The 26,507-nt window shown below is 45.8% G+C and overlaps 1 protein-coding gene across 20 annotated transcripts in view; it reads left to right on the top strand.

The window, feature by feature from the left end:
- The window catches only part of SRPK2 (SRSF protein kinase 2), a 248,897-nt gene that overhangs the window by 136,016 nt on the left and 86,374 nt on the right, over positions 1 to 26,507 (top strand). For 18 of the 20 annotated variants that reach the window (XM_089775444.1, XM_089775439.1, XM_089775449.1 and 15 more), the window contains 5 exons: positions 746 to 897; positions 22,209 to 22,317; positions 22,962 to 23,049; positions 23,286 to 23,373; positions 25,896 to 26,002. In XM_089775444.1, coding sequence (XP_089631570.1) covers positions 746 to 897; positions 22,209 to 22,317; positions 22,962 to 23,049; positions 23,286 to 23,373; positions 25,896 to 26,002 — 544 coding nt within the window. Of the gene's footprint in view, positions 1 to 745; positions 898 to 1,353; positions 1,411 to 22,208; positions 22,318 to 22,961; positions 23,050 to 23,285; positions 23,374 to 25,895; positions 26,003 to 26,507 lie in introns of all 20 variants that reach the window. The other 2 variants (XM_089775461.1, XM_089775459.1) reach the window with 1 other exon arrangement.

Here is a 26,507-nt window from a genome sequence, read left to right as displayed (position 1 = left end):
TGTATTCTAATAGCTAAACCAAGAAGATATCTCACTTGTAGGATATTTCTGAAATTAAGAAGCCAGAACAGTTACCAGAATACCAAATGTCTTTAACAATTGAGTCTTAAAAACTATTTGGTAAAAATCTGTGTTTCCATTGATTGATTGCCATTGGATATCTTGAGCAAATGCTAGCTAAAAAGCTTAGTATTTTCTTCCTTTTCATTACTACTTGCTCTTTCCACAGTAAGGTGATTTTCTACATTATTCAGAAAATAAATATGGAAATAGCCCACTGAATCATCTAGCTTATTTCAGTCAACTTTGGAGAATTGCTCCCTGCAATATGTTCTTGAAACTTTATTTGCTGTTACAGAGGAGATTTGGTATAACTTGTCCATGTTGATTATCTTTAAAGAATATATTTTCCAAGCATGTCATATTCTGAAAACATATGTACATTGTTTCATATACTGGTTAGGAATGTATGATATTTTTGTCTCATTATTACTGATACTGTAAATCTTTTGTGTGCAATTTCAATGACATAATGGTCTATTTTTATGTGAAAACTCTGTCTCATATTGCCAGCTTTACTTCCATGCATTTTTGGAAATATCTGTGGCCAGATAATATAAAGAATAATTAGGGAAATAAATGGGATATATTTCAGTAATATTCAAAAGATGGATTTTGTGGCTAAATCCTCAGTTACCATCCTGAACAAGCTTATCAATAAATGTGCTTCCTTTTTTATTTTCAGGCCAGAGCCTCAACAGAAACCTCCATCTGCACCTCCACCTCCACCTCCACCCCCACCTCCTCCTCTTCCAGAGCCAGCACCACCAGAACCAGAGGAGGAGATTCTTGGATCTGATGATGAGGAGCAAGAAGACCCTGCAGATTATTGCAAAGGTTTGTAAATAGTAAGCTATATACCCATGACAGTTTTGGTCCTCAGGAGCCACTTAAAACATCTTCTTTTAGAATGAAGCATGTGCGTTTTTATGGTAGAGATAATGTTTCCTTAGCGCTAGTCCTAGATTATGAAATTCCTCCTCCAAGAACCAAGTACGTCTGCACTAGAGAGACTATAGAGGGATAGTTGTGTTGCTGTAGCTATGCTGGCATAACACTGTATGCCTCCTGAATGATGGTGTAAGTCAGTGGAAGTGTTCTTCTATTGACATAGCTCCATTCATACAATGGGTTAGCTGGGCATAACTGGGTTGGTGAGGGAGAGCTTTACTCAACTCACTGACAAATATTATGTTGATCTAAATTTTAAGTGTAGTCCAAACCTGAGAGTGCCACAAAAGTCACCATCTTCTGTTTATGCTATGCTTATCACTTTTATTTACTTTCCCCTAGGCAAAGGAATGGAGAGAATATTTTTGACCAACATTGGACATGTTATTTTTTAACTCTGTAAGACTTTCAAATACTTTTATGAATGGGATGATACAATAATCTATATTTAGAATAGAAATTATTTTCTGCTTTTTCCTAAGAAGTTATCTGCACCATCTTGATACTAGGGATGTAACCAGTTAACTGGTAAGCATCACCCTTAACGGGGTGTTTCTTCTGTTGGTGCAAATTCACACATGTCGTGGTGCACATAAATTTTATTCTGCACGTGAGTGGAAAATCTGAACATGGATGGAACAGATTAGAGGGAACATTGGTGGGAATGTGGGAAAGTGAAGGAATTCAGAGTTGAGGGGGTGAAGAGGGTATCGGTGGAGGGTTGGGGTGCATTGGAGGAGCAGGATTTAGCATCAGGGAATGTGAGGAAGGACTCAGAAGGTTGGAGTTTATGTAGGGGTGCAGGCGTCAGGGTTGGGGTGTGAAGAGAGATTTAGGGGAGGGGATTAAGGTGGTGTGCAGGTATCAGGATGGGGGCAAGGTGTTTGTGGGCTGGATGTGTGTGGGGGGAGTGCAGGAATCAGGGTTGGGGCTGTGAGAGCTTAGGGCAGAGGGTTGGGTTATGTGTGGGGAAGGGTGCAGGAGTCAGGTTTAGGGATGCAAGGAAGGGCTCAATGTAGAGCGTTGGAGTGTGTTGAGGTTGCAGGAGTGTGTTGTGGATTGGTAGTATGAGGAAGGGCTCAGGGCAGAGGTTTGGGGTTGTGTTGGAGGTTGCAGAAATCAGGGTTGGGCATGTGAGGCGGCTCAGGGCAGAGGTATGGGAGTGTAGGAGTCAGGGTTGGAGAATGTGAAGAGCGGCTCAGGCCAGAAGATTGGGGAATGATGGAGTCAGAGTTGGGGCTGTGAGCAAGTGCATTGTGTGTGTGGGGGGGGGGCAAGGAAGCCACTCGGGAGCCCTCCGACTCTGAAGATTCATACCAGGATGTTGCTTGCTCTTCCCCTTCCCGTCACCTTGAAAGCAAGGGAAAGTGCACAACTTGGATCACTCACTCCTCTGTTTACTGCACTCATCAGCTCGGAGTTAGGGGAATGCACACAAGCTGTGTACTTCCCCTCTCTCCCTGATGAAGACTGGAAGGCGAACAGCAAACATTGTCCTGGTAGGAATCTTGGGGAGAAGGCAGCTTTAGTCCTTCACCTCTCCCCCTCCATGAATGGTGCCTTGGTAGTGGGGGGATGTTTGGGGCTGAGGCAATACTGGACATGGGGAGATGTATGTGCCCATATCCATCCCCTTTCATCTGCCTGGCTGCTTGCTGCTTGGTGCAGCAGCCTGTAGGAGAGCTCCACTACCCCATTTGTAAGCATCCCCCTCGTTCTGAAGCAGAGCACCCAATATTGGCTGGCTCCCTCTTGCTGGAGCAGCGCACTGAAGCGCATCTCCATATTTTCACCTCTGCCTCTCTGATTATATTTTTACACTTGTTAGAGTTTATGCTTTCTTCTGTTTTCCTCAGCACATTTTTAAAGGCTGTCTTTTTGTCGCTAACCTCCTCTTCTACATTGTTATTTAGCCATGATGGCACTTTTTTGACCATCTTGCTGTTTTTTGTTTACTTGAGTTATAATTTAGTTTTTCTATAAACATTTTCTGTGCATTCTGCAAGAATTTCATACTTGTGACTGTTCCTCTTAATTTCAGTTTAACTAGCTACCTCATTTTTGTGTAGGTCTCCCTTTTTGAAGTTAACAGACACTCAAGTTAACAGACACTCAACACAACAACATTTATTTCCCCTCCCCACCAAAATTAAATTTAATTACATTGTGGTCACTTTTACTGAGTAGTTCAGCTACACTCAACTCTTGTACCAGTTCTTGTGCACCACTTATGATTGTATCAAGATTTACCCTTTATGGATTCTAGGACTAGCTGATCCATTAAGCCAGTGTTTCCCAATTGGTGCTCCGCAGAACCCTGGGGTTCCGCGGAGCACAACGAGGGGTTCCATGAGGAGCCGGCGCTCTCCCGCCCCCTCTGAAAAAGAGAGAGAGAGAGCCAGCTAGCCAGCAGAGGCATGGGCGGTGAGTTGTGTGGGCTTGTGGTGCCCATGCTCCCGCAATAGCTGGAGCTGGTCCCGACCCCGCGCGCATCCTCCCAGCCCGGCCCCAGAGTGTCTCTCCCCGGTCCCTGTACCCGGACCCATCCCTGCCATGTGCGACCTTCCCTGAGCTCTGCCCTGCGCAGCACGCTCAAACCAGCGGGTGGAGAGATGCCCAGACGTGACATAACATCACAGCCCGGGATTTTAAACTTGCTGGGCGCTGTGATGCACTACATGGCTGAGTTGCGGGTTCGGAGTCCAGGGACAGAGCACAGACTCCGGCCCCACAAAGTGGAAGGCAGAAGGTACGGGAGAGGGAAAGGGAGGGGGAGGGAAGGGAAGGGGCTTGTGCAGAGAGAAAGGGGAAGGGCTGGGAGAGGAAGGTGCTTGTGCGGAGGGGAAGGGGACCGCACCCCGGGAGCGCCACAGATTGGCCGTCCGCGCTCTGGGCGCGCGGCGCTTGGAGGGGGTGCCGGCCCCGGGCACGTGGCACTTAGGGGGGAGGGCCCCGGGCGCACGGGGCTTGGGGGGGGGGAGGGCCCCGGGCGCCCGGTGCTTGGGGGGGGGCCCCGGGCACGTGGCGCTTGGGGGGGAGGGCTCCGGCCCTGGGCGCACGGCGCTTGGGGGGGCGCCCCCAGGCACCTGGCGCTTGGGGGGGAGGGCTCCGGCCCCGGGCGCACGGCGCTTGGGGGGGCGCCCCCAGGCGCACGGCGCTTGGGGGGCCCTGTCCCCAGGCGCGCAAGTGTCCCTGCCCTGTGGCGCCCGGCGGGCGAAAGGGACTGGGGTGGAGGAGAGACAAATGGTAGGGGGCCAAGCGCAGACAACGAGGAAAAGGGCAGGAGGAGAGGTGTTAGTGGTAGGGGGACAGGGTGATGCTGGGAGGGGAGAGGGTAAGGGCATTGGGGGCTAGAGGGGTGAGGGGAGGTGCTGGGAGAAGGCTTGAAAGAAGGGGTGGGCATGAGGAAGGCTGGGATGGAGCAAGTCATGTGTGAGGGCACAGGGGCATGAGGGGAACGGGGGCAAGAGGGTGGTGAGGGGTGGGCATCAGGGAAAAATGGAGCAAAGGGGGCAGGGGAAGTGAGGGAAGGGGGAGGCACCAGGAGGGTGCAGGGGTAAGAGAAGGTACAGGTGCCAGGGGATTCTGGGCAGACACCTGCCCAGTGGAGGGACCTCCATCAGAGGAGAGATGCAGGGCAGGTTTGTAGAGGGAGGTGTTAGAAGAGGGGATGAGGAGGGGTAGCTCACATGATCAGAGTGGGGCTACTGGAGAAGTGGGCACAGGGAGGAGAGAAGGGCTGGTGGAGGGGGGGCAGGTTGCAGGAGGGCTGAGGACAGTGAGAAGAGCAGGAGTCAGGACAGCAGAGGAGGGTGAGGAGTCGGGGGGCAGCAGGCACCAGGGGTGCTGACGTGGCAGCAGAGGGAAAAGGTAGAGGTTTAAAAAGATTTATTAATAACTTGGGTGGCACATCCAAACAAGCCACATGAACTCAATACTGGTGCACAACACAAAATTTATTTTGTTCATGTGAGGAAACTCTTAGGCTATGTCTACACTGGTTGTTTCTTGTGCAAGAACATCTTGCGCAAGTGTTCTTGTGCAAGAACACATCCACTCTTCCATGTGCGAGCTGTGCTTTTGCACAAGAGCATCTATGGCAGTGTGGACACTCTCTTGTCCAAGAAAGTGCCGATGGCCATTTTAGCCATAGGGCTTTCTTGCTCAAGAAATTCATGTTGCCTATCTACACTGGCCTCTTGTGCAAGAATAGTTGCTCAAAAGGGCACGGCCAGTGTAGACAGGCAGCAAACTTTTGCGCAAGAGCGGCCGCTTTGGCGCAAGATCGTGCCAGTGTAGACACAGCCAAGGGGAGGGAGGAAGGCAGGGGCAGGGAATCAGCACTGGCTCAGCATGTCTACATGGTTTGGGGGAAGGTGCAGGGAAATTGAGCTCAGCTAGGTTGCAGAGTGGGGAAGGTCTGGGGAGCTGGGCTGGGCAGTGGGGTGGTGTGTGTGTGTGTGTGTGTGTGTGTGTGTGTGTGTGTGTGTGTGTGTGTGTGTGTGTGTGTGTGTGTGTGTGTGTGTGTGTGTGTGTGTGTGTGTGTGTGTGTGTGTGTGTGTGTGTGTGTGTGTGTGTGTGTGTGTGTGTGTGTAGCTCAGAGCTCAGTTTGACTGCAGGAGGAGGGAGGTGCCGGGAACCGGAGCTAGACTCAAGGGAAGGAAGGGACAGGGAATCGGCTCTTGGCTCACACCCCAGGACTCAGCACCGCCCTGGCCCTGACCCCAGCACCCTGCCATCCACGCTAGCACCCAGCAGCACCCTGTTCCTTGTCCCAGCACCCTGCCAGTCACCCTAGTGCCCAGCAGGACCATGTCCCTGACCCCAGCACCCTGCCACCTGCCTGTCCCAGCACCTTGCCCCAGCACTCTGCCACCTGAGCCAGCATCCTTCCACCCAGCAGCACCCTCTCCCCAGCCCCAGCACCCACTAGCACTCTGTCCCCTACCCCCACCAGCACATTTGGGACCACATTAGTGAGGATTGGGGGTTTTTGGAGGAGCTTTATTTTATTTTTTTGCATCTCACTTGTGTGTTCCCAACTGACTTTTCTGTGGGTCAGTGACCTTTGATTCAAAACAGGTTCCTCACCCCTCTCACATATAAAGACAGTGCTAAAACCTTTTGAGTTTGACATAATATTTTATTTAAAAATGAAGCCAGGCCAACAAGCCCCCAATTGGGACCAAAGCCCCATTTCACTGCAACATCATAACACTCCTGCACCACCTGACCCCAAATCTGAGCCTATCATACACTGGAACCTCTGTCCTGAGCCTCTTACATCCCCACACTCCTGCATCCCCACATCCTCAGTCTTCTGCCACAACATTCCTCCACCATCCACACATCACAAATCTGTGTCCTGAGCCCATCATACTCACAAACTTCTTGCCCTGAGTCCCTCACATATCCAGCCCAAACTCCTGCAGCCTCACATCCACAAGCCCTGGCTTGCTCAGCACCCCAACCTTCCACCTGAACCCAACACTCCCCAGCCTAGAGCCCCCTCCCTGAGTCAACAGCCCTTTCTCCTGCATCCAAATTCCCTCCCAGAGCTTGTACTTCTCACCCCTTCCCACACCCAAATCCCTCATTCCTACCCCACACCTCACTCTCACTAGGTTGAGACAAGTATAAGGGCTGGGTATAGCAAGTGATGGAGAGGAGGAGAACAGAGTGGATGAGGCCTCACAGAAAGGAGATGGGGGGGTCTTGGGGAAGGAATGTGAATTTCATGAATTGGTGGGTCCCTCTGTCCTCCCCCGCCCCCCCCCCTTTTTTTTGCTTGACAAACCTAGGGGGTTCCTTGAAATTTTGAAAAGCTGAAAAGGGTTCCTCAGCCAAATAAAATTGGTAAACACTGCGTTAAGCAGTCATTAATGGTGTCCAGAAATTTTAGCTCTGCGTTCAATGTTGAAATGATCCCCAATCAATAGAGGATAGTTGAGCCATACATGTATTTAAATAAGTTGTTCAATGAATTGCCTCTGCATGCTGTTTTTCAACAAGTCCCACAGCTTAAATTTGTAAGATTTTATTTTACAGTTTCAGAATGTTAACTTACCCTCTAAATGGAATTTATCCAATAAGAGAGTTCAGACTGTTCAAAAGTAGAAAAGGAACTTGGCCTGTCACAACAAATTAAAATACAAAAATTACACCGTATTTCTGGAGAGATGTCTAGCAATAAACAAAACAATTATAGAAATTGACTAAGCCTGTGTGATGGAGCACCTCTGTCTTTCTTGGCTCCCACCTTGGTTAGGCTCAGAGCCTCTTAGAGATGCTGGGGTTCTGTAATCACTGCTGCTTTTATCTACAAGTTTGTACTCCCACCAACTTCTTACCATGCAGCGTATACCACTTTGGGTTCTCATGTCTGAAACCAGGAGGGAAGGGGCTATTTTCTTACCTGAACTCTCTCGCTTTCCTCTGTCCCACCACCTCTGACTTCTTTCTTCCCATCCTCTTATATAGCACCAGGCTAATCCGGCTATCAATTGGCTTTCATTCCCCAATTAGGGCAGGTTCTTTCCAGCCACCTCCTCTTTATTCACTTAAATGGGATTGCCGTGGCAGGGGGCTGATTTTGCAGCCCCTTATGCTCAGCACTCTGCCACAGCCTGCCATACCCTTACAATTTCCAAGAGTCATAGGCTAAGGCTAATGTGTCATTGTAGTTCATAATTTTTCATGAAGCGCATATTTTAGCAGATTACAATTTTAAAGCTCCAGTTTCCCAGTATGGGAAAAAATTAAGATTTCTCATCCATTGTACAAAACCAGTGTTTATAGGTATAAACCTTATACTAATCTATGTAATTTTATGTGTTTATCTCAGTCACACTTTTAAGATGAGTTGAACATTGTATTAAAATTTCTTCCGGGTATTCTTAAATGATTAAAGATTCCTTCCACATCCTTAAACAGCTTGCATGGCCTGCTTAGTTTAGAACTCTGTTTTTGTGGAATGATAATAGGGTGGCAAGGGCTTTCATTCCAAATATTTGGTTCAGTGATCATGATGCTTACCTGATTCCAATAGATACAGATTTTCCGAAAGGTTTGGACCACTTGACTGAGTGCCAGCACCCCAACAGTGGTGATCTGTCACAAAAATATCTTTAAAGTGTTAATTATAAGTAACTTTTCTTTTAGTGTTTTGAGACTGAGGGTATGTCTACACATCAAAGTTAATTCGAAATAACAGCTGTTATTTCGAGTTAACTTTAATAGTGTCTATACAGGCAAACCGCTATTTTGAAATAAATTCGTAATAGCGGAGCGTTTATTTCGAATTTGGTAAACCTCATTCTACGAGGAATAACGCCATATTCAAAATAGCTAATTCGAAATAAGCGCTGTGTAGGCACTTATGTTGAAATAGGGGGCCTCCAGCCCTTCCCAGTTTCCCCTCGTGGCCACTCTGGGCCAAACCAGGAAAACTCTTCTCCTCTCCCCTAGCCTTGGAGCTCTTAAAGGGGTAGACTCTGGCCACACTGCATATGCCAGATTCAGGCCTGCCAGCAGTTGCTGTCCCTTACCCAGTGGCCCCAGGATGAGCTGGACAGCCAGAGCCAGCCAGCGGTCCCCCGCCCCGTCACCCAGGAGCCAGCCTGGGGCCGTAGATGGTGGGCGCCCTCCTGGACTAGTGCGGAGATCATAGACCTCATTGAGGTTTGGGGGCAGGCCCCCAATGTCCATGATCTCTGCCCTAGACGGAGGAACTTGGCTGTCTACAGCCGCATAGCTGCCACCATGGGCAAGAAAGGCCACAGGCGCACCCAGGAGCAGGTGCGCCTCAAGATAAAAGAGCTGCAGCAGCTATACGCCAGGGCCACTCTGGGCAGCTCTGCAGCAGGAGCATACACCTGCTGCTACTTCACTGCCCTGGACTGCATCCTGGAGGGCGGTGCGGTCCATGCCACCTGGGGGGCAGCGAGCCGGGACCGGAGGGCTCTGACCAGGGCACGGAGGAGGAGCCGCCACGCCAGCAGGAGCCCCTGAGCAGTCCCAGGAGAGGAGTCAGCAGGGTTGTCCAGGGAGGCCACACCATGTAAGTGCTGTCACTGTCCCCTTTCCGGGGGGAGGAGGTGGCAAGGAAGGAGACCAGGGACTGTGCGCATGGCTCTTGCTTATTACGGAGCAACCTGTGCATGTGCGAGCACGTGCCGTGCCACCCCTGGGCTGGTGGCTCCAGCTGCCTGCCACTCAGGGGCCATGGCCTGATAGCCACATGCATGTGTGAAGAGACCTGACATGCTCCTGACCCCGGGGCGGGACACAGCAGGACACCCTCCATTCACAAGCCCCCTCTAACATCTCCCCCCACTTTGGCTGCACTATACACAGGACAGGGGCTTGGGTGCGGTCTCAGGGCAGCTCCCAGTCCTGGGGATAGCCGGACATTCCGACCATGGCCTCTGTGCAACCACAGCAGCTCTGACGGTGCAGGGCATGGTCATCCTCACCTCGCAGAGGGAGGCTGGGCTTCACCCATAGTGTCCCCAGGGAGAATTGACCACTTCTCTTGTTTCTCCACAGCCACACCAGCTTTGCGTGCAGGGTGCACCACCTCGCCTGGGACATCCTCACGCACCTGAGGGCTCAGGAGGTCCACCGTAACACCTCAGGAGTACTGAGACCTGCAGCTGGGGGCCCTGTGAGCCCTGCACTGCACCATGTAGCAGTGGGTGCAGGACGAACAGGAGTTTTGGCGGTAGCTGCTTGCCCATCTGCAGACCCTGGTGCAGAGCATGGTGCCTTGTGCTGCTCCAGCGCCTGCTGCCTTCCCAGGTCCTGCTCCTCCTCCCGCTCCTTCTCCCCCTCCTGCCTCTCCCTCCTCAACCTCCACACCCTCTTCCTCAACCTCCACACCCTCCTCCCCATCCCCCGGGGACACTGAGGCTCCTACACCCACACAGCCCTGAGCTTCCTGTTCCCCTTGCTTCCCCCTTCCATCTCCCTCCTCCCAGTTTTCCCCTTCCCCTCTCCCACTCTCTCTTCTCTCTTCTCCCGCCTCCTTTCACCAGTCTCCCCAGAGTTCCCCCCCCCCGTTTTGTTAAATAAAGAGAGTTTATATTTTTGAAAATACGTGTATTTTATTTGACATCCGGAAGGGGGGTTAGGGAAAGCAGGGACACCTGAGAACCAGATGCCCGGGAGGGGGTGTCCCTTTAAGCACAGGCCTCAGGTAGCCTCAGGCGACAGCCACACAAAGACATGCCTTACCTGATGCCCTTACCCTGACCTGGTTCTGGCTGGCCTTAACTCCGAATCAGTGTCCACTCGGTGTGGATGCGGTATTTCGAAATGCATTTTGTGTGTAGATGCGTTATTTCAAAATAACTTATTTCAAATTAACTGTTTCGAAATAAGATATTTTGAAATGATGCTGTAGTGTAGACATACCCAGAATTGCAAGTCGCACCATTTTAACATCACCTTTGTGTAAGAACTTGATTGAGTGGACTGGGTGGTATGATGCCATATAAAAATATATTTTTCTTTCATTCGCTGCTCAGTCTGTGTTTGGAGATTGAGGTGGATATGTCACTTCACAGGGAACATGGGATGGAAGAATCTCAGTGTCTGCTTTTGCTTATACAGGCAGTCCCCGGGTTACGTACAAGATAGGGACTGTAGGTTTGTTCTTAAGTTGAATCTGTATGTAAGTCGGAACTGGCGTCAGCCGCTGCTGAAACACCAGGCAGCGGCTTTGCTCGGGTGTCCCTGGTCTGCTGGGGGGGTCCAGCGGCTTTGCTGGACCCCCCCCCCCAGCAGACCAGGGAGACCGGGAGAAGCTTTTCTCGCCCCGGAGGACACGGGTGGCGACCCACCGCCTGTGAGCTCCGGGGCGAGAAAAGCCCCGTTCGTAAGTGCGGATCCGACATAAGTCGGATCCGCGTAAGTCGGGGACTGCCTGTAGTGATTTCTAACTTGTTTGTAAGTAATGTCATTAGTTTGAGCGTATGTTTTCTGTCATGCTGTGCAGAGTGGCTCACAACTGCGAGTACCTACTGTAGAGCAGACTACAGTATCTGAAAATAAGGGCAGAAACCCCTAACTAGTGTTATATTGTATAGTTAGATTTCACTGAATCAATGTCAACTCCTGGATCAGTCTATCAGTCTTTCCATGGAGTCACAGATAGTTCTCTGACACTCTCTGATTTATTTTGTCACACAGATAAACTAAACTTTGTGGCAACGATCACTTAAAGCAAAAATCATATCACATCAGGTTTCTCTCAATCCCAAGAGACCAGTCATGCATCCCAGATCAAGTGGTACTCTTAATATTACACCAAAGACAATGCTGGCATCCATTTCTATAAATAATTTAACAAAAGGTTTATTAGCTAAGAAAACAGAATGCGTTATTGAGCGATTAAAGCAGGTAAAATATATGTACAGATGAGTCCTGTACCCGTAGGCAATCAGTCTAGAATTGGGGCTGGTCTTCTCTGATTAAATAACAAGAGGCAGAAAAATATTTATCAAAATATTGACTGACAGAAATTAAAGAATTAGACAAAGAAAATGTGTGTGTCTAATAGTGCACATATCAATTCATATAATACCATAATCAGTGTACTTGTTCTTAATATAGACATATAGTTAAGTTAGGCAGGCCTCTTACATCATTATGAGATCGTGATCATTATTTGATGTGATATTATTAAAGGAGGGAACTTCTTTTGTACATAAAACATGGATTTAATTAGATCAGACACTGTTCCCTGAAGACTTGATTCAAAGCCCAATGAAATCAGTGAAAGATTCCCTTTGACTTGAGTGGATTTTAGATCAAGCTGCTTTTAAATGTCCATTTGTCTAGCAATATATTTAAATTTCAAAATTCTGACTCCTTGATATGTAAAGCATATATCAACCATGAGGGTATTATTCTCCTGTTTCTGAAGAACCTCAAACATTTGGAGATTATTGTTAAGAGACTGTCATCCGTTGGAATACTTTGTCTCTCTGATTTTCTAGTTTCTCCTCCAGAGATGTCTCCCATTCATTCAATTCACAAAAGGGATAATTCCCTACACAGCCGTGGAATTCATCAGCTATGATTACCAATACATTCAAGAGACATTAGGGAATAATGATCTCTCTGATTTTCTCTCTCCCTCGCATGCATTCAGTGGTTGCATCAGAAACATCATTATTTTTTGTGGTGAACTGAAAAGCACAACAGAACTTTTGTTATGATATGAGCAGTACTACTTGTAAACTGAATATTTACAAATGCTGGTGTTTTTTCCACCCCAAAACATGTAATTTCATTAAAACTGTCATAGGGTGCTCCATTCACTGCTCTGCTAGCATTTCCTTCAGGCTGCTCTTGTGATTAGCTTACAAGATTGATGCCCCTTTCTGGGGTCACACACTGTCACTCCATCTCCCACTCTCATCTGTAGCCCCTCTCTTGCTCCAGGAAGTTCAGTATTCTTTCTAACCTCTGCCCGGGTCACTCAGCATTTACCCCCTTCCAGAGTAGAGTCCTTATACCTGCAGTGACCCAGGCAGTCTTCCATTCGCTGTCCCACTGGTGCTACTTCCTTAGTGGCAGGAAGGGGAATCTGGGTCCACTCTCTATTCCAGTCTCCATCCCAGGAAACCTGCAACATGTACCCCTATCTTTTCACTCCCCCAACCTTGCTATTTATACCCTGGGCTGCTTCCTGTTCTCCAGGGTCTGCCAGTCTCTCTAGTGCCTCTTCCACAGGAGCAGCTGTGGGCTATTAGTCTCTATAGCCCACAGACACACCACCTCTTCTCCCAGCAAGTGACTGCAAACTACCTTTCTGCTCTCAGCTTCCTGGAAACTTCATTTTTGCCTACACAGATGAGCTTCCCCTAATTAGGGCTTTTCTCTCAGCCTTTAGTCTAATAGGTTATTTGGCCCATATGGTCACCATTATCCCCGCCAGGGTGTGTGTGGGGGTAAACACCTCTTCATGTCTCCTAATTTTGTATGAATGTTTACTTGCCTATTATTTGTAAACATTCTTTTTTGCTTTAGGAAGCACTGAAGCATACCCCACTAATCACAGCAAAGGAGACATCAATATTTAAAATGCCTTTTTCCTAACCCTTGTGGTGTTTGGTGCTGCAGAGCCTGCCAACATTCCAGTGCTTCAAACATGAAGAAGAATTACTTCATATGTGGGTAGTGAGTGACTACTCTCATGAGTAAAGTTATACCTGTACAAGTCTGCAGGATTGGGGCCTACAGCAATAGAAAAAAGTGCTCTGAAAAATGCACATAGAGAAACAGTATTTGGGACATTCTATTATAGCAATAGTTTTGAGGATGATGTAGTGGTAAAATAAATAAATTTTGGTACAAAACTGGCAATATTCTAAGAATGTGATCTTTATTTTAAGAGAACAGTCCTAACTGAATGAGACTCTGCCAGCTGTCCCTAGGGGGCTGCTGGGCCAGGGATAACCCCTGTCTGCTTCAGGCTCCACTCCTGTTTTGCCAGTTCCTGCCTCTGGTCCACCCTAGTCCACTCCTTTGCAATGCTCCACTTTTGCTCTGCCCCTTCCCGGAGCCCTACCTTTTCTCACCCCACTCCATCCCCACTGCACCTTTCTTCCATGCTTCCTCGCCCAAGCAACGTAATCTGGAGAGATTACCAGGGTCTTAGTGTTAGCAGCAAGGGACGTCCCCTCACGCCTGCATTCACTACGGTGACAGAAAGCAGTGAAACCTTGCTACATCGCTCAGGATAGTGGATCAGGCTCAGACCCGGTTGTTCCACTTCCTGCAGTTCCTACTGCTGCTGGTGCGGACAGGGACATGCCAAGGCCCCAGTAATCACCCCAGCCGGCTCCGTGCGGCCCAGGGCAACTGTCCCAAACCATCCAATGGGCATGACGGCTCTGCTATGAGACATGCCTCATAGGGTTCAAAATGTTGTATAGTGCACACATCTTATTTTACAGTAAAGAATGATTTTGAGTCAGAAACTCGCTCACAGTAGGGCCCATTTATATCCTATTAGCAGTACAGGTCAAACCTCCCTTTTCTGGCACCCTTGGGATCTCAGTGATCCAGAACCACGGAGTTTGCTGGACAAGGGGAGGTCAAGGTGTCCTACCCATCTGTAGGCTCTGCTCCCAGCTGGGGCTGTGCTCTCTGCCACTGCCTCCAGCTCCCCACCGGGCCAGCCCTAACCGGGGCTGCATCCCCATCACGCCAGCCCTGGGCAGGGGCTGGCCCCGTTGCCTCCAACCTCAGCTGGGGCTGCACCCCCACAGCGCCAGCCCATGCTGCATGCCCAGCTGCTGGTCACACTGACTCCAGCCCTAGCCCAGTCTGTGCTTCCAGTCACCAGCCCTGACTGGGGCTGCACCCTCCCTCCCACTGAGCCAGCTCTGACAGAGGCTGTTTCCCCCACCATGCCAGCCCTGGGTGGGGTTGTGCTTCCCACTCCACCAGCCTCAGTGGGCTGTGCTCCTTCCTCCCAGCCCAGCCTGGATTGCGCTTCTGAACTGGCCAGCTGGGGCTCTCTGGTTCAACAATACCCCGGTGTCCTGCTGGGCCATGGATGTTGCTGGACCAATAGAGTCCTGGGGTTTAAGAGGTTCAACCTGTATAACAAAATGTTAAAATGGGCACCCACTAGAGTCTTTCCCTTTATGTTTCAGTATATTGAAGACTATCATGAAAGGTGTAAGATACATCAGACATTGTTCATTGTGTTGTGTTTAATTACATAGATTTGCTCTGTAATTTAAATGTGCTAAAACTGATTCTTAAACATTTTCAGCTTCTAAACTTGAGTGAGGAAAATTGTATCATTTTACCAAGATAAAAGTAGCACAGGGAATACTGTTTCATACTTCTGATATTTTTCATGCAACAATTAGAGTGTGCATAAGAAAATAAATTCTTCAGAAGGGTAGCTGAGTTAGCCTGTAACAGGAAAAACTTAAATGATTTAGTAAGTTATATGCTAGTGATGTATATAACCTTGACTGTCAGGTTAAGAGATTTAATTATTCTCCTAAGTGAAAACCTTTTTAGGAATAGGAAGTAGGATTGCTCTTTCCTCCCTCTTCTGCTATCTTACATATGTCTCCTGAGAGATATCTATAGTTTATCTGTCTAGTAGTTTAAACGTAGAATTTATGGAGAATTGGTATGAATCCATTGCTTGTAATCCAGTTCTGTAATTGTTAGGAAACAAGTTAATACTTATCTACATCTTCAGTTTGTAGCCTTCGAGATGGTCTGTTAGTGACTTGGTCAAACTAGTACTTTGGTTCTTCTTCAAGTGATGTCCCTTGGGATGCTCCAGTGTTGTTGTTGGGCTCATTCTGGTACTGCAGATTGGAGATTTTTCCAAGCAGTATCTGATCGGGCCATGTATGCACGGCATGAAGGTGCGTGCTGTTTGCATTTTTGGAGTTTGTGCATGCGGCCCGACTCCCCTCAGTTTTCTTTGTACTGCCTTCAGTCGCAGACGGAGTCAGATTCTCTCCTTTTTTGGGGGGAGTACTCAGCAGGAGACCCTCATTAGACAAAAGAAACAGGCAGGCTTGTCTTTATCTAAGCCACCTGCAAAGAAGAGAGAGTCTCTCCAGCTTACCCCTTGCCTCCCAGAGTCAGCAGAGGAGATAAGCCTGGCACGTCTAGCACTGGGCGCTCCCATGCAATATTGTTTCGGAATTGAAACCACGAACTCCAAAGTGCTAGGACTCCTGACTGGCACAGACGATATCGGATGTCCAGGAACTGGATAAGGCACTAGGAAAAACCAAGGGAAAATCTACCAGATGCTTGCCTTTCTCTCCCAGCCTGGAACTGGTACCTTCCCTGCCAGCACCAATACCTCCTCCATCAGCACCGCGTTCAGCCACACCATTAGAGCGTTTCTCTGAGCTCCATTGTTCCATTTATAAGCATAGTCATGGTGTGCTGATGGCAATGAATATTACCACACAATGTTCCTTACAGACATCCTTCTCAGTCTCCATCTCCACTCGGGGGCAGGGGGGTCTCCCATTCACCAAGATCACCTGTTTTCTTGCTCTTCAGTGATTACGATGAAGATTGCAGGAGTGTATTCTTGTCCCCACCACACCTCCCCAATTAGGCCAAATATGCCTCATGAAAGGCACCGACCACGGTATTCCCACCATCCTCCATGGTACTTGGAATGGTCCTATCCCCCATATTATCCATCATGGTGGTCTCCATATAGGTCCTGGATACCATACAGACATCATTCGCTGGCACCATCAACACCTGGCCACAGATACCGGCCACCCTCTTGCTTACATAGTCCCCCTCCTCCAACGGAAGATTTGGAAACTGAAGGACAGATCATGACGACTTCGACCCTGACCAACTGGGAATCTCCCTAGCCAATAAGTCATCTTCATCATCAGATATAAGGTGGTCATCCTGGACAATACATCTCCCAACGACGATTTAAAACAATTCCAAGAGCTCTTCAGGAAGGTTGCCACTAGTCAAGAGGTCACCCTATCTGAAATGCAAGGAAAACAGCACAGGCTTTTGAAGAATTTACAACCATACACAAAAACAAAGATTGCACTCCCAATCGATGAAGACATTATAGAGGTCTGGCAAACACCAGCCTTCTTCCTCCCCCCCGCCCCCATTAGCATGCGGACAGAAAATATTTCATCCCATCAAAGGGCATGGACTTTTTATTCCTCTGCCCACAACCCAATTCTCTGGTCGGTGGTTGATGCCATAAACCAGAGGTTTAAGAACCCACAGTACAAGGCATCCAGTCATGATAAGTGTCATGCACGAGATTTTGCATGATCTAAAAATAAAAAAGGAGTCTCATAAAAAATGGAAAGTAGGACAAATTACAAAGGATAAATATAGGCAAACAGCACCTGAATGCAGGGGCAAGATTAGAAAGGCAAAGGCACAGAATGAGCTCAAATTAGCTATGGGAATAAAGGGAAACAAGAAGACCTTTTATACATACATTAGAAGCAAGAGGAAAACCAAGGACAGGGTAGGCCCACTGGTCAGTGAGGAGGGAGAAACAGTAACAGGAAACTTGGAAATGGCAGAGATGCTCAACGACTTCTTTGTTTCGGTCTTCACTGAGAAGCCTGTAGGAATGCCTAACATAGTAATGCTAGTGAGAAGGGGGTAGTTTTAGAAGGTAAAATAAAAAAAAGAACAAGTCAAAAATCACCTAGAAACGTTAGATGCCTGCAAGTCACCAGGGCCTGATGACATGCTTCCTAGAATACTCAAGGAGCTGATAGAGGAGGTATCTGAGCCTTTAGCTATCATCTTTGGAAAATCATGGGACGCAGGAGAGATTCCAGAGGACTGGAAAAGGGCAAATATAGTGCCCATCTATGAAAAGGGAAATAAGAATAACCCAGGAAACTACAGACTAGTTAGTTTAACTTCTGTGCCAGGGAAGATAATGGAGCAAGTAATTAAGGAAATCGTCTGTAAACACTTGGAAGGTGGCAAGGTAATAGGGAACAGCTAGCATGGATCTGTAAAGAATAAATCATGTCAAACCAATCTGATAGCTTTCTTTAATAGGATAACAAGTCTTATGGATAAGGGAGAAGCGGTTGATGTGGTATACCTAGACTTTAGTAAGGCGTTTGATACGGTCTCACATGATATTCTTATCAATAAACTAAGTAAATAAAATTTAGATGGGGCTACTATAAGGTGGGTGCATAACTGGCTGGATAACCGTACTCAGAGAGTAGTTATTAGTGGTTCACAATCCTGCTGGAAAGGTATAACAAGTGGGGTTCCGCAGGGGTCTGTTTTGGGACCATCTCTGTTCAATATCTTCATCAACGATTTAGATATTGGTATAGAAAGTACGCTTATTAAGTTTGCAGATGATACCAAGCTGGGAAGGGTTGCGACTAATCTGGAGGATAGGGTCATAATTCAAAATGATCTGGACAAATTGGAGAAATGGTCTGAGGTAAATAGGATGAAGTTTAATAAAGACAAATGCCAAGTGCTCCATTTAAGAAGGAACAATCAGTTTCACACATACAGAATGGGAAGCGACTATCTGGGAAGGAATATGGCAGAAAGAGATCATGGGGTTATAGTGGACCACAAGTTGAGTAAGAGTCAGCAGTGTAATGCCGTTGCAAAGAAAGCAAACATGATTCTGGGATGCATTAACAGGTGTGTTGTGAGCAAGACACAAGAAGTCATTCTTCCGCTCTACTCTGCGCTGGTTAGGCCTCAGTTGGAGTATTGTGTCCAGTTCTGGGCATCACATTTCAAGAAAGATGTGGAGAAATTGGAGAGGGTCCAGGGAAGAGCAACGAGAATGATTAAAGGTTTAGAGAACATGACCTGTGAGGGAGGACTGAAGGAATTGGGTTTGTTTAGTTTAGAAAAGAGAAGATGGAGGGGGGACATGATAGCAGTTTTCAGATATCTAAAAGGGTGTCGTAAGGAAGAGGGAGAAAACTTGTTCATCTTGGCCTCTGAGGATAGAACAAGAAGCAATGGGCTTAAACTGCAGCCAGGGAGGTTTAGGTTGGACATTAGGAAAAAGTTCCTAACTGTCAGGGTAGTCAAACACTGGAATAAATTGCCCAGGGAGGTTGTGGAATCTCCATCTCTGGAGATATTTAAAAGTAGGTTAGATAAATGTCTGTCAGGGATGGTCTAGACAGTATTTGGTCCTGCCATGAGGGCAGGGGGCTGGACTCGATGACCTCTCGAGGTCCCTTCCAGTCCTAGTATTCTATGATTCTATGACTTATTTGTCAAGAAAATGTATTTGTTGTCCACACTACAACTTCAGATAGCGAATTACCGGTATACCACATTACTTGCCAATCATGACTTTGATAATTACGCCAAGCTGACTGAGCTAATGCAACATCTCCCTGACGATAACAGACCTATCCTCAAGTCTATAGTCCAGGAAGAATACACACATCTTGTACTGCTTTGTAGATGACACTGGATGTGCTGATACAGCAGCAAGAGCGACAGCAACATCAGTAGTTATGAGACGCAACTCTTGGTTACAAGTGGCAGGTGTCCCAAAGGACCTCCAAACCAAAGTGGAGGACTTGCTATTTGACAAACAGAAGCTCTTTGCCACAGGAAGAGATGAACTCCTTCACTCTAAAAAGGACTCCCACACAACACTGTGTTCTTCAGGATTGTACACGCCACTATATTGCAGGAGACGCTACACACCTTACTGGAGACAGAGACTTCTCATATGCCACACAGCAACAGAGACCCTTTCACCAAACTCGCTTGAGGGCAAGGAACCACTGTCGAGGCGTTCTGAATAACTGAGCATTCAACCAGCAGTCCTCCAGGCAGAAGATTTAAGGTATTGGTCGAGGGCCTACATGACCTCTCTATTTCCTCAATGCCTTACAATCCAGCCATTTTCCATCATCGCCTGCGCCCTTTTTATGATCAGTGGGCAGCAATCACCTCAAACTATTGGGACTTAAGAAATCATAAAATGCGGATATTTCATTCCACTAACATCAGTTTCTCCAGCCTTCCCACCCTCTCTATCCCTCTTCTGGGACCCCTCTCACAAATCACTTCTATGTCAAGAAGTGCATCATCTATACATAGGCACCATACAGAGAGTGCCGGAGGAAAATTAGGGCAGGGAATTTTATTCAAATTATTTTCTCATGGAAAAGAGAACTGGAGGTTGGAGACTCATCCTCAGTTTGTGCCATTTAAACAAATACCTCCGTAAACAACTGTTCAAGATGATCACACTTGCATCCATCATCCCAGCACTAGACGAAGGAGACTGGTTTGCAGCCCTTGACCTGCAAGACTCCTATTTCCAAATAATCATACAGCCAACTCACAACGCTTCTTCTGTTTTACGGTTGCCCCAGAACATTTTCAGTATTGAGTCCTGCCTCTCAGGCTCTCTTCTGCCCCCTGAGTCTTCTCAAGGACCCTGGCTGTAGTGTAGGCACATGTACGTCGTGAGGATATCATGATTTTTCCCTACCTCGATGACTGTCTTATAAGAGGTCTTTGGATTGTGCATCCTAAGAAGCCTGAGGTATCTGCTATTTTTGAATATAAAATGGATAGGAAAGCTTCAGTAGCTTCTTTGAGTAAATATGCTCTAGGTTTTCTTTTGGAGAGATCTGCTCTGATCCAGTATTTTGAGTGGTACTATTAAAAAAAAATCTGTTGTTGCTTGAATGGTAAGAACACTTGTTTTTCCTTCAAGTGGTGTCCCTGTGGCTGCTCCACTCAGGTGTTGGTGGGTCTTTGCCAGCACAAGGATGCACCAACACCTGAGTGGAGCACTCACAGGGACACATGTCTTGAAGAACCATTGTTACTGCACAGGGTGAGTAACTTCTTGTCACTGGCTCCTTTAACAGGGCCAATTTGAATTGGGTCCTTGCTGGAGTCTTCCAATTTGGGAACTTTATGACCAGAAAATATATTCAATGGTACACTACGGACTTTTAAAACAAAGTATTGTTCAATAAGTTAACAGGAATGAAATAGTCTTGTATTAAAATAATGAATAAGGTCTCTACATATGAATTTTACTAAAACTTCATTCTTTCCTTACAAGTTTTAGGTAAGTGCCACTCAGCCTAGACTAGGGATGTAAAATTCCATTTAATTAGCTAATTAGTTAAATGTGATGTTTAACTGTTTAACTGATTTAAATAGGGGTGGCACAGGTCACCATGATGAGGGTGATGCTTATGATGCTCATCGATTAACCATTCATTTCCGTAGCCTATACACCCCTGGCCAGGAGAGACAGCCACTGCCTTGTCATGGTATAGCACTATAGCTACAACATTGTATCCATGCTGCTGTAGGACTTGTGGCATAGACTATAGCAGGGGTGGGCAATAATTTTTAAGGGGAGGGGCTACTCCAAGATTTTGGTAAGTGGTCAAAGGCCACACTTCTGTGGAGGGAGTGTGGGGTCTGGGACGGCGCTTGGGGTAGAGGACTAGGGTGCAGGAGGGAGTGTGGGGTGTGAGAGGGAGTTTGTGTGAAGGAGTGGGTTATGCTCTGGGGCAGGGCCTTGGGGTGCAGGGTCCAGGAGGGGCTATGGGTGCAGGAGAGGGTTCTGGTCTGGAGGAGGAGTATAAGAGGGTGTGCAGGGTCTGTGAGGGAATTTTGACCTGGAGGAGGTGGGGAAAGGGGATACAGAGGGTTTGGGTGGTGGCCTGGAGGATGTGGTTGGGGGGAAGAAGAGGATGGGGTGCAGAGACAGGCTCTGGCTGGGAGATGCTTATCTAGGTGGCTCCCAGCCAGGCTCCAGGAACCTGACATAGGATCCCTGCCTATGTGCTGCTAGGGATGCTCCATGTGGCTCTGCTGCAGCATTAGGAGGGAGTGGGAGGGGAGTGAGGAGGCTTCATTTACAGCCTCTGCCTTCAGCATAATTTCTCAGCTCCTATTGGCTGGAAACTGGCCAATGGGAGCTGAGGGCTTTTGCTGGGGGCGGGGACAGTGTGCAAAGATTTCTCTTCTCTACCCAAACTGCATGGCAATTAGCAGCCTGCTGTTTACAGCAGCTGTAGTTGCTCTCCAATGAGCATGCTGGTGTGGTGGCCATGGGCAGGACCTGGTTGCTTGGTGGGCCGGATCCGGCCTGCTAGCCGCCTCTTGCCCACCTCTGTGTCTTTCTGTCAGATACTGCCCTGCTGCTCAACTCTTTCCTCTCTAGGCTGGAGTCTTTAACATGTTAGTTCCCTTTGGTCCTATGCATGCTGGGAAAAATAAAACTGCTAGCCTGGCAGGAGGACATTTCCAATTAATAATGTCCCTCCTATCCTAGTTCTTTTGAGGACTCTTGGTATTCTTTTGGGAGGTTTTGTCTAGAGCATGTTTTCCCCTAACAGCTTTCTTTGATTTAACTCTGAGGAATTGTATAGACAATATCAAGCTGGTAGACAGAGGAATACAATTTTCACTGAAGTACAGAAATCTCCACATTTTCCACAAGAGAGGGTGTAAAAAATGTACTTACAAGATGCAGGACATTTTTGAGGCAAAATATTGTAATTGTAGAAAAAAACTTACTGAAATTTCCTGATTTATAGTTTAGGATACCTTTAAAAGATTTTTGGCATTAAAGAATAAACAGGTAAGTACAAGTATCTGCTTACATTTCTGAATCCACTTATTATTTTTCTTGAAAGGTGGCTATCATCCAGTGAAAATTGGAGATCTTTTCAATGGTCGATATCATGTAATTAGGAAGCTAGGATGGGGACACTTCTCTACAGTCTGGCTATGCTGGGATATGCAGTAAGAGATCTACATATATATTTGCCGTTAAACTTTATCTTTTCCATTTTTATCAAGTTAATGCTGATTTGTTATTTTGTTATATGTGTAGTAACTTTTGTTTTAGACATAGGCTGAAGCTATCTGGGTGTTTTGTGTGTCTCGTTGTTTGGTAAACAGTTGTATATAGAGATGTCCATAGATGTTTATCAGTTTGTTTAAAGATATATTTTATAAAACTTGTCAAAAGTTGAGGTTTTATTTTCCTTGACAAATTATCCTTGCTTATTGAATTCACATGTTCTCTTGAGCTGGAGAGCAAGCTAATATTTTTATTCCTATGTATCCTTAATAGTGAACCTCGTTATATTTTGTTTGAATGGTAAAAGAGATATTTGAAATTCTTCTGTTAATGCCATTGTCATTTAAAGTATTAATAATTCTGTTATCTAAGTATATTAAATACAGTTTTAAGGGTATTGTTTTGTGTACGAATACATAAATTATGTCAGATATTTTAACTCGTGTGTTATTGAGAGATTTGGCGTTTCCCTTTAATTTTAATATAAAATTACCAAAAATTTTCAGATACAATACTCTGAAATATGTTTTGTAATGTTTTTCAGAACTGGTCATTTATTGAATACGTTTTTATTATTTTCAAGGGGGAAGAGGTTTGTTGCAATGAAAGTTGTTAAAAGTGCCCAGCATTATACAGAGACAGCCTTGGATGAAATTAAGTTGCTCAAATGTGTGAGTATCTTAGCATTGAGTGCTCAGTACTAATAATGGTAAACTATGTATAGATATAATGGTATTAAATGCTTTTGAACATCATTATTTTCCCTAACTCTGATTTCTAAATGTGTCACATTTCATTACTTCAGAGTCACTGTTTATAAGGATTTATAATCTTGTTTAAATTTTTAGAAAAAATGTTACCTTTCTAAAAAGAATAATTATTTATAATTTCTTCTTTATTTGCTTAGGTTCGTGAAAGTGATCCTAATGATCCAAACAAAGACATGGTTGTACAGTTAATTGATGACTTCAAAATTTCAGGGATGAATGGAATACGTATCCTTTTGTGGCTATACTACTTAAAACAACGGGGATAAATGAATGTTTAGTTTATATATATTAATGATTTTGTGTATGCAAAGTGGAGTGAGTTTTTCAAAATAACCTGCTCTAATTGTTCTAAAAATAAAATTTAAGACCATCACAGTGATATTTTATCATGTACTGTATTACAATGTAAGTCACTTTCCCTAGCGAAAATAGCTGCTTAATTTTAAATGGAATGAGAATGAAAAATAGATAAACATTTTAAATTTGTTCAGTGATGACAGGCTTGCCCACTAGAATATCAGAAGACAGGGTTATTTTTACTTAGTGATCTATATATATGGTTTCTCTAACCTTTCCAAATAACATAATTAAGAAACATGTTGTGCATTAGTTAGTGTACAGTGCTCCATTATTATGGCAATGGACTCTGAAGTACATTAAATTAGAGTAGGCTGGAAAATATTTTTTTTTAAAAAGCAAGCAATTTATGTTGAAACATTATTAGATTAGATTCTAATGTGTGTTACTATTGTAATATATAGAGAGAAACTTAAAAAAGAAGAGGTAATCACTCTTAAAGAAAAATAATCAACTAATTATATTGTTTCTATTCTTTAAATTGTTTATTAATATAAAATATTTGATTGGCTGGAGTGTTCTTTAATTCCTGTAACAGGCTAGAGGAAGGATTCTGAGTGTCAAATAAAAAATGCTTGGTAACTGAATCTTTATGATGCTGCTTAGAATTATAAATTTGTAACGATTCTGATGAAAAGCCATATAGTAAGGATAGGAAATATTAACCGTGGAAGAATGGATAGATTAGAGGGTTTTGTAGCCATTTATTTCTAAAACATTGGTTGAAATTCAGCCCAGAGCGATAGTGAGCATATGTTCCTACTGTCTGATGAAGGCCAGTGGGAAGATCCTGAGCTGGCTCCTGAAGAAGGAGGTATTTATCTCCTACTGAGAGGTATAAGTGCATGGAGTTTCTCCTGTTGATTATGCAGTCCTGTTAGCCAGTTACCAGATGTTAATCTCTCTTTTTGGAGAAATGTTATTGAGAAAATATCAGCCAGCACACCTGGATGTGATAGACTTTGACATCTTTCAATGAGACACTAAAATGAAACAGTGCTCATTAATATTCTTGGTGATTCTCTGGTGCTGCTAAACTATTCCAGTCACATTCACTACCAGCATGAAGGCAAGGTCTAAGAACCCTAACTGATCAGTCCCAAAGTCAGACATGCTGCTATTCAGGACCAGAAAGGACAGCGCAAGACTTTTGAAATTGGTACTGACTCCCTCAACTAAAATAATTGAGTGCTTTGGCATCAACCAACCCCTTGGTGCCAGCCAAATCTTTCATGTTAAGCAAGCCTTTGGCACCAAGGAAGCTGTCTGCACCTTTGGTATCACCTACTGTCTGCTTGACCATTTTGTTCTTGGCACCAGCAATACCCTCAGTCACAATCACCAGTACTGATGATGTTCCTGCCAATACCATAGAAGTTTCAGTACCCATGAGACCAATCATCTCTAATATTGTAGAGACATTGCTTCCCTGTAAGGAGCTCCTTGCACTTTATACAGGTTGAAACTTAATCAGGATTCTCTGGTCTGGCAACATACATGGTCCGCACAGATGTTTCAGGACCAGTGTGTCCCAGTGGAGGGCAAGTAGCATGAATCCCTACGGGGCAATGGGCTGCTTGCAGTGAGCTGATGGCAGGGCCACTCAGCGTGTGACAGTGGGGATGCCCAGCGGGGTTGGGAGCTGCGGTGTGCAGCTGCCCTGTGGATCCTGGAATCCCATTGCAGCACGTGTGGCTGCCCTGGGTTCCCATAGCCCCAGCACAGCATGTGCAGCTGCTCTGTTGTTCCTAGATCCACGGCACTAATGGATTCCCAATAGGGTCAGCAGGGTAGTGGGGCCAGCAGGAGGTGGGGAGTTGGCTGGGAGGCCAGCGATCGGTCCAGATGGGCTGGTGGCAGGGGTCCATAAAATGACCTCCCCTGGTTCGGCAAAATCCCTCATTTGGGACTGGTCAGGTCCTGAGGGTGCTGGATGAGGGAGGTCCAACCTGTAACTCGAGATTCTAGATTAGATCAATAACAATTATAAAAGGTTTAGAAATGTAATCTGTGTTGAAGTGTTTTTTTTTTAAATGGTCATGTTTAGTCTTAAGAAAAGAAGCCTAAGCATGAACCTGATAAGTCTTCAAATATATTAAGGGCTGTTAGAAAGAGGATGATGATTAGTTGCTCCCCAACCCCATGAGTAGGTATGTCCTGGAGCAGTGCAGGCTCCAGGGCAAAAGTGATGAATATGTCACTTCCAGGAATGCTGCACCAGCCTATTGCTCTGGTCTGTAGGGCTGAGCATGGTCACCCTGATTCACCTTATCCTATATGAGGACTGTTTTTATAGAGGGACAATGAACACTTGAGCTGAAGTGTAAAAAAGAGTTATGGTTGAGCTAAATAAGAAGTTACTTGGAAAATTATCCTTATTTAAAAATAAGATGTTTGCATGGTCTTTGAAGTTCTTGGACATCATCTCTTAAAATGGATAATCAAGTCCAACTATCAAGGCCTTCCTATCCGTTGTGTAAAAAGTATAATTCGACAGGTAAGATTTGCTAATGTGTTAATTTATTTTCTACAGTGTTGCTTTACTCTGATATTAATGCAGATCATACCAGGAAGGATACAATAGGTATTAATTTCATAGGTCTTCCCTTCCTCACATACATTTGTGCACGTTGCTTGCTTTGCTTATTTAGATACTCGTTGGCTACTGAGCTCTTTCACAAAACATGATTTAAGATCATTTGAAAATAAGGAAATCGGTTTTCTTCATTATAAATTTACCACAACTTCGTCTTTCATACTGAGCTACCTTCAGAACACAAAACACAAGATCAGTAGAAACTAATATAAACTTAATATTTTAAAAATCAATACTAATTGCATCCCTATCTGAAAAACACATACTCAGGAGATATACATTAAAAAAAGGTAGGATTTTCAAAAGTGTCCAAATGATTCATAGAATCATAAAATACTAGAACTGGAAGGGTCCTCGAGAGGTCATCAAGTCTAGCCCCCTGCCTTCACAGCAGGACAAAGCACCA

This window comes from Pelodiscus sinensis, chromosome 1 (assembly GCF_052426305.1).
Source record: "Pelodiscus sinensis isolate ZL-2025 chromosome 1, ASM5242630v1, whole genome shotgun sequence".
Taxonomy (NCBI): Eukaryota; Metazoa; Chordata; order Testudines; family Trionychidae; genus Pelodiscus; species Pelodiscus sinensis.
The sequence above is the reverse complement of the archived record's forward strand: the minus strand, read 5'-3'. Positions and strand labels throughout refer to the sequence as shown.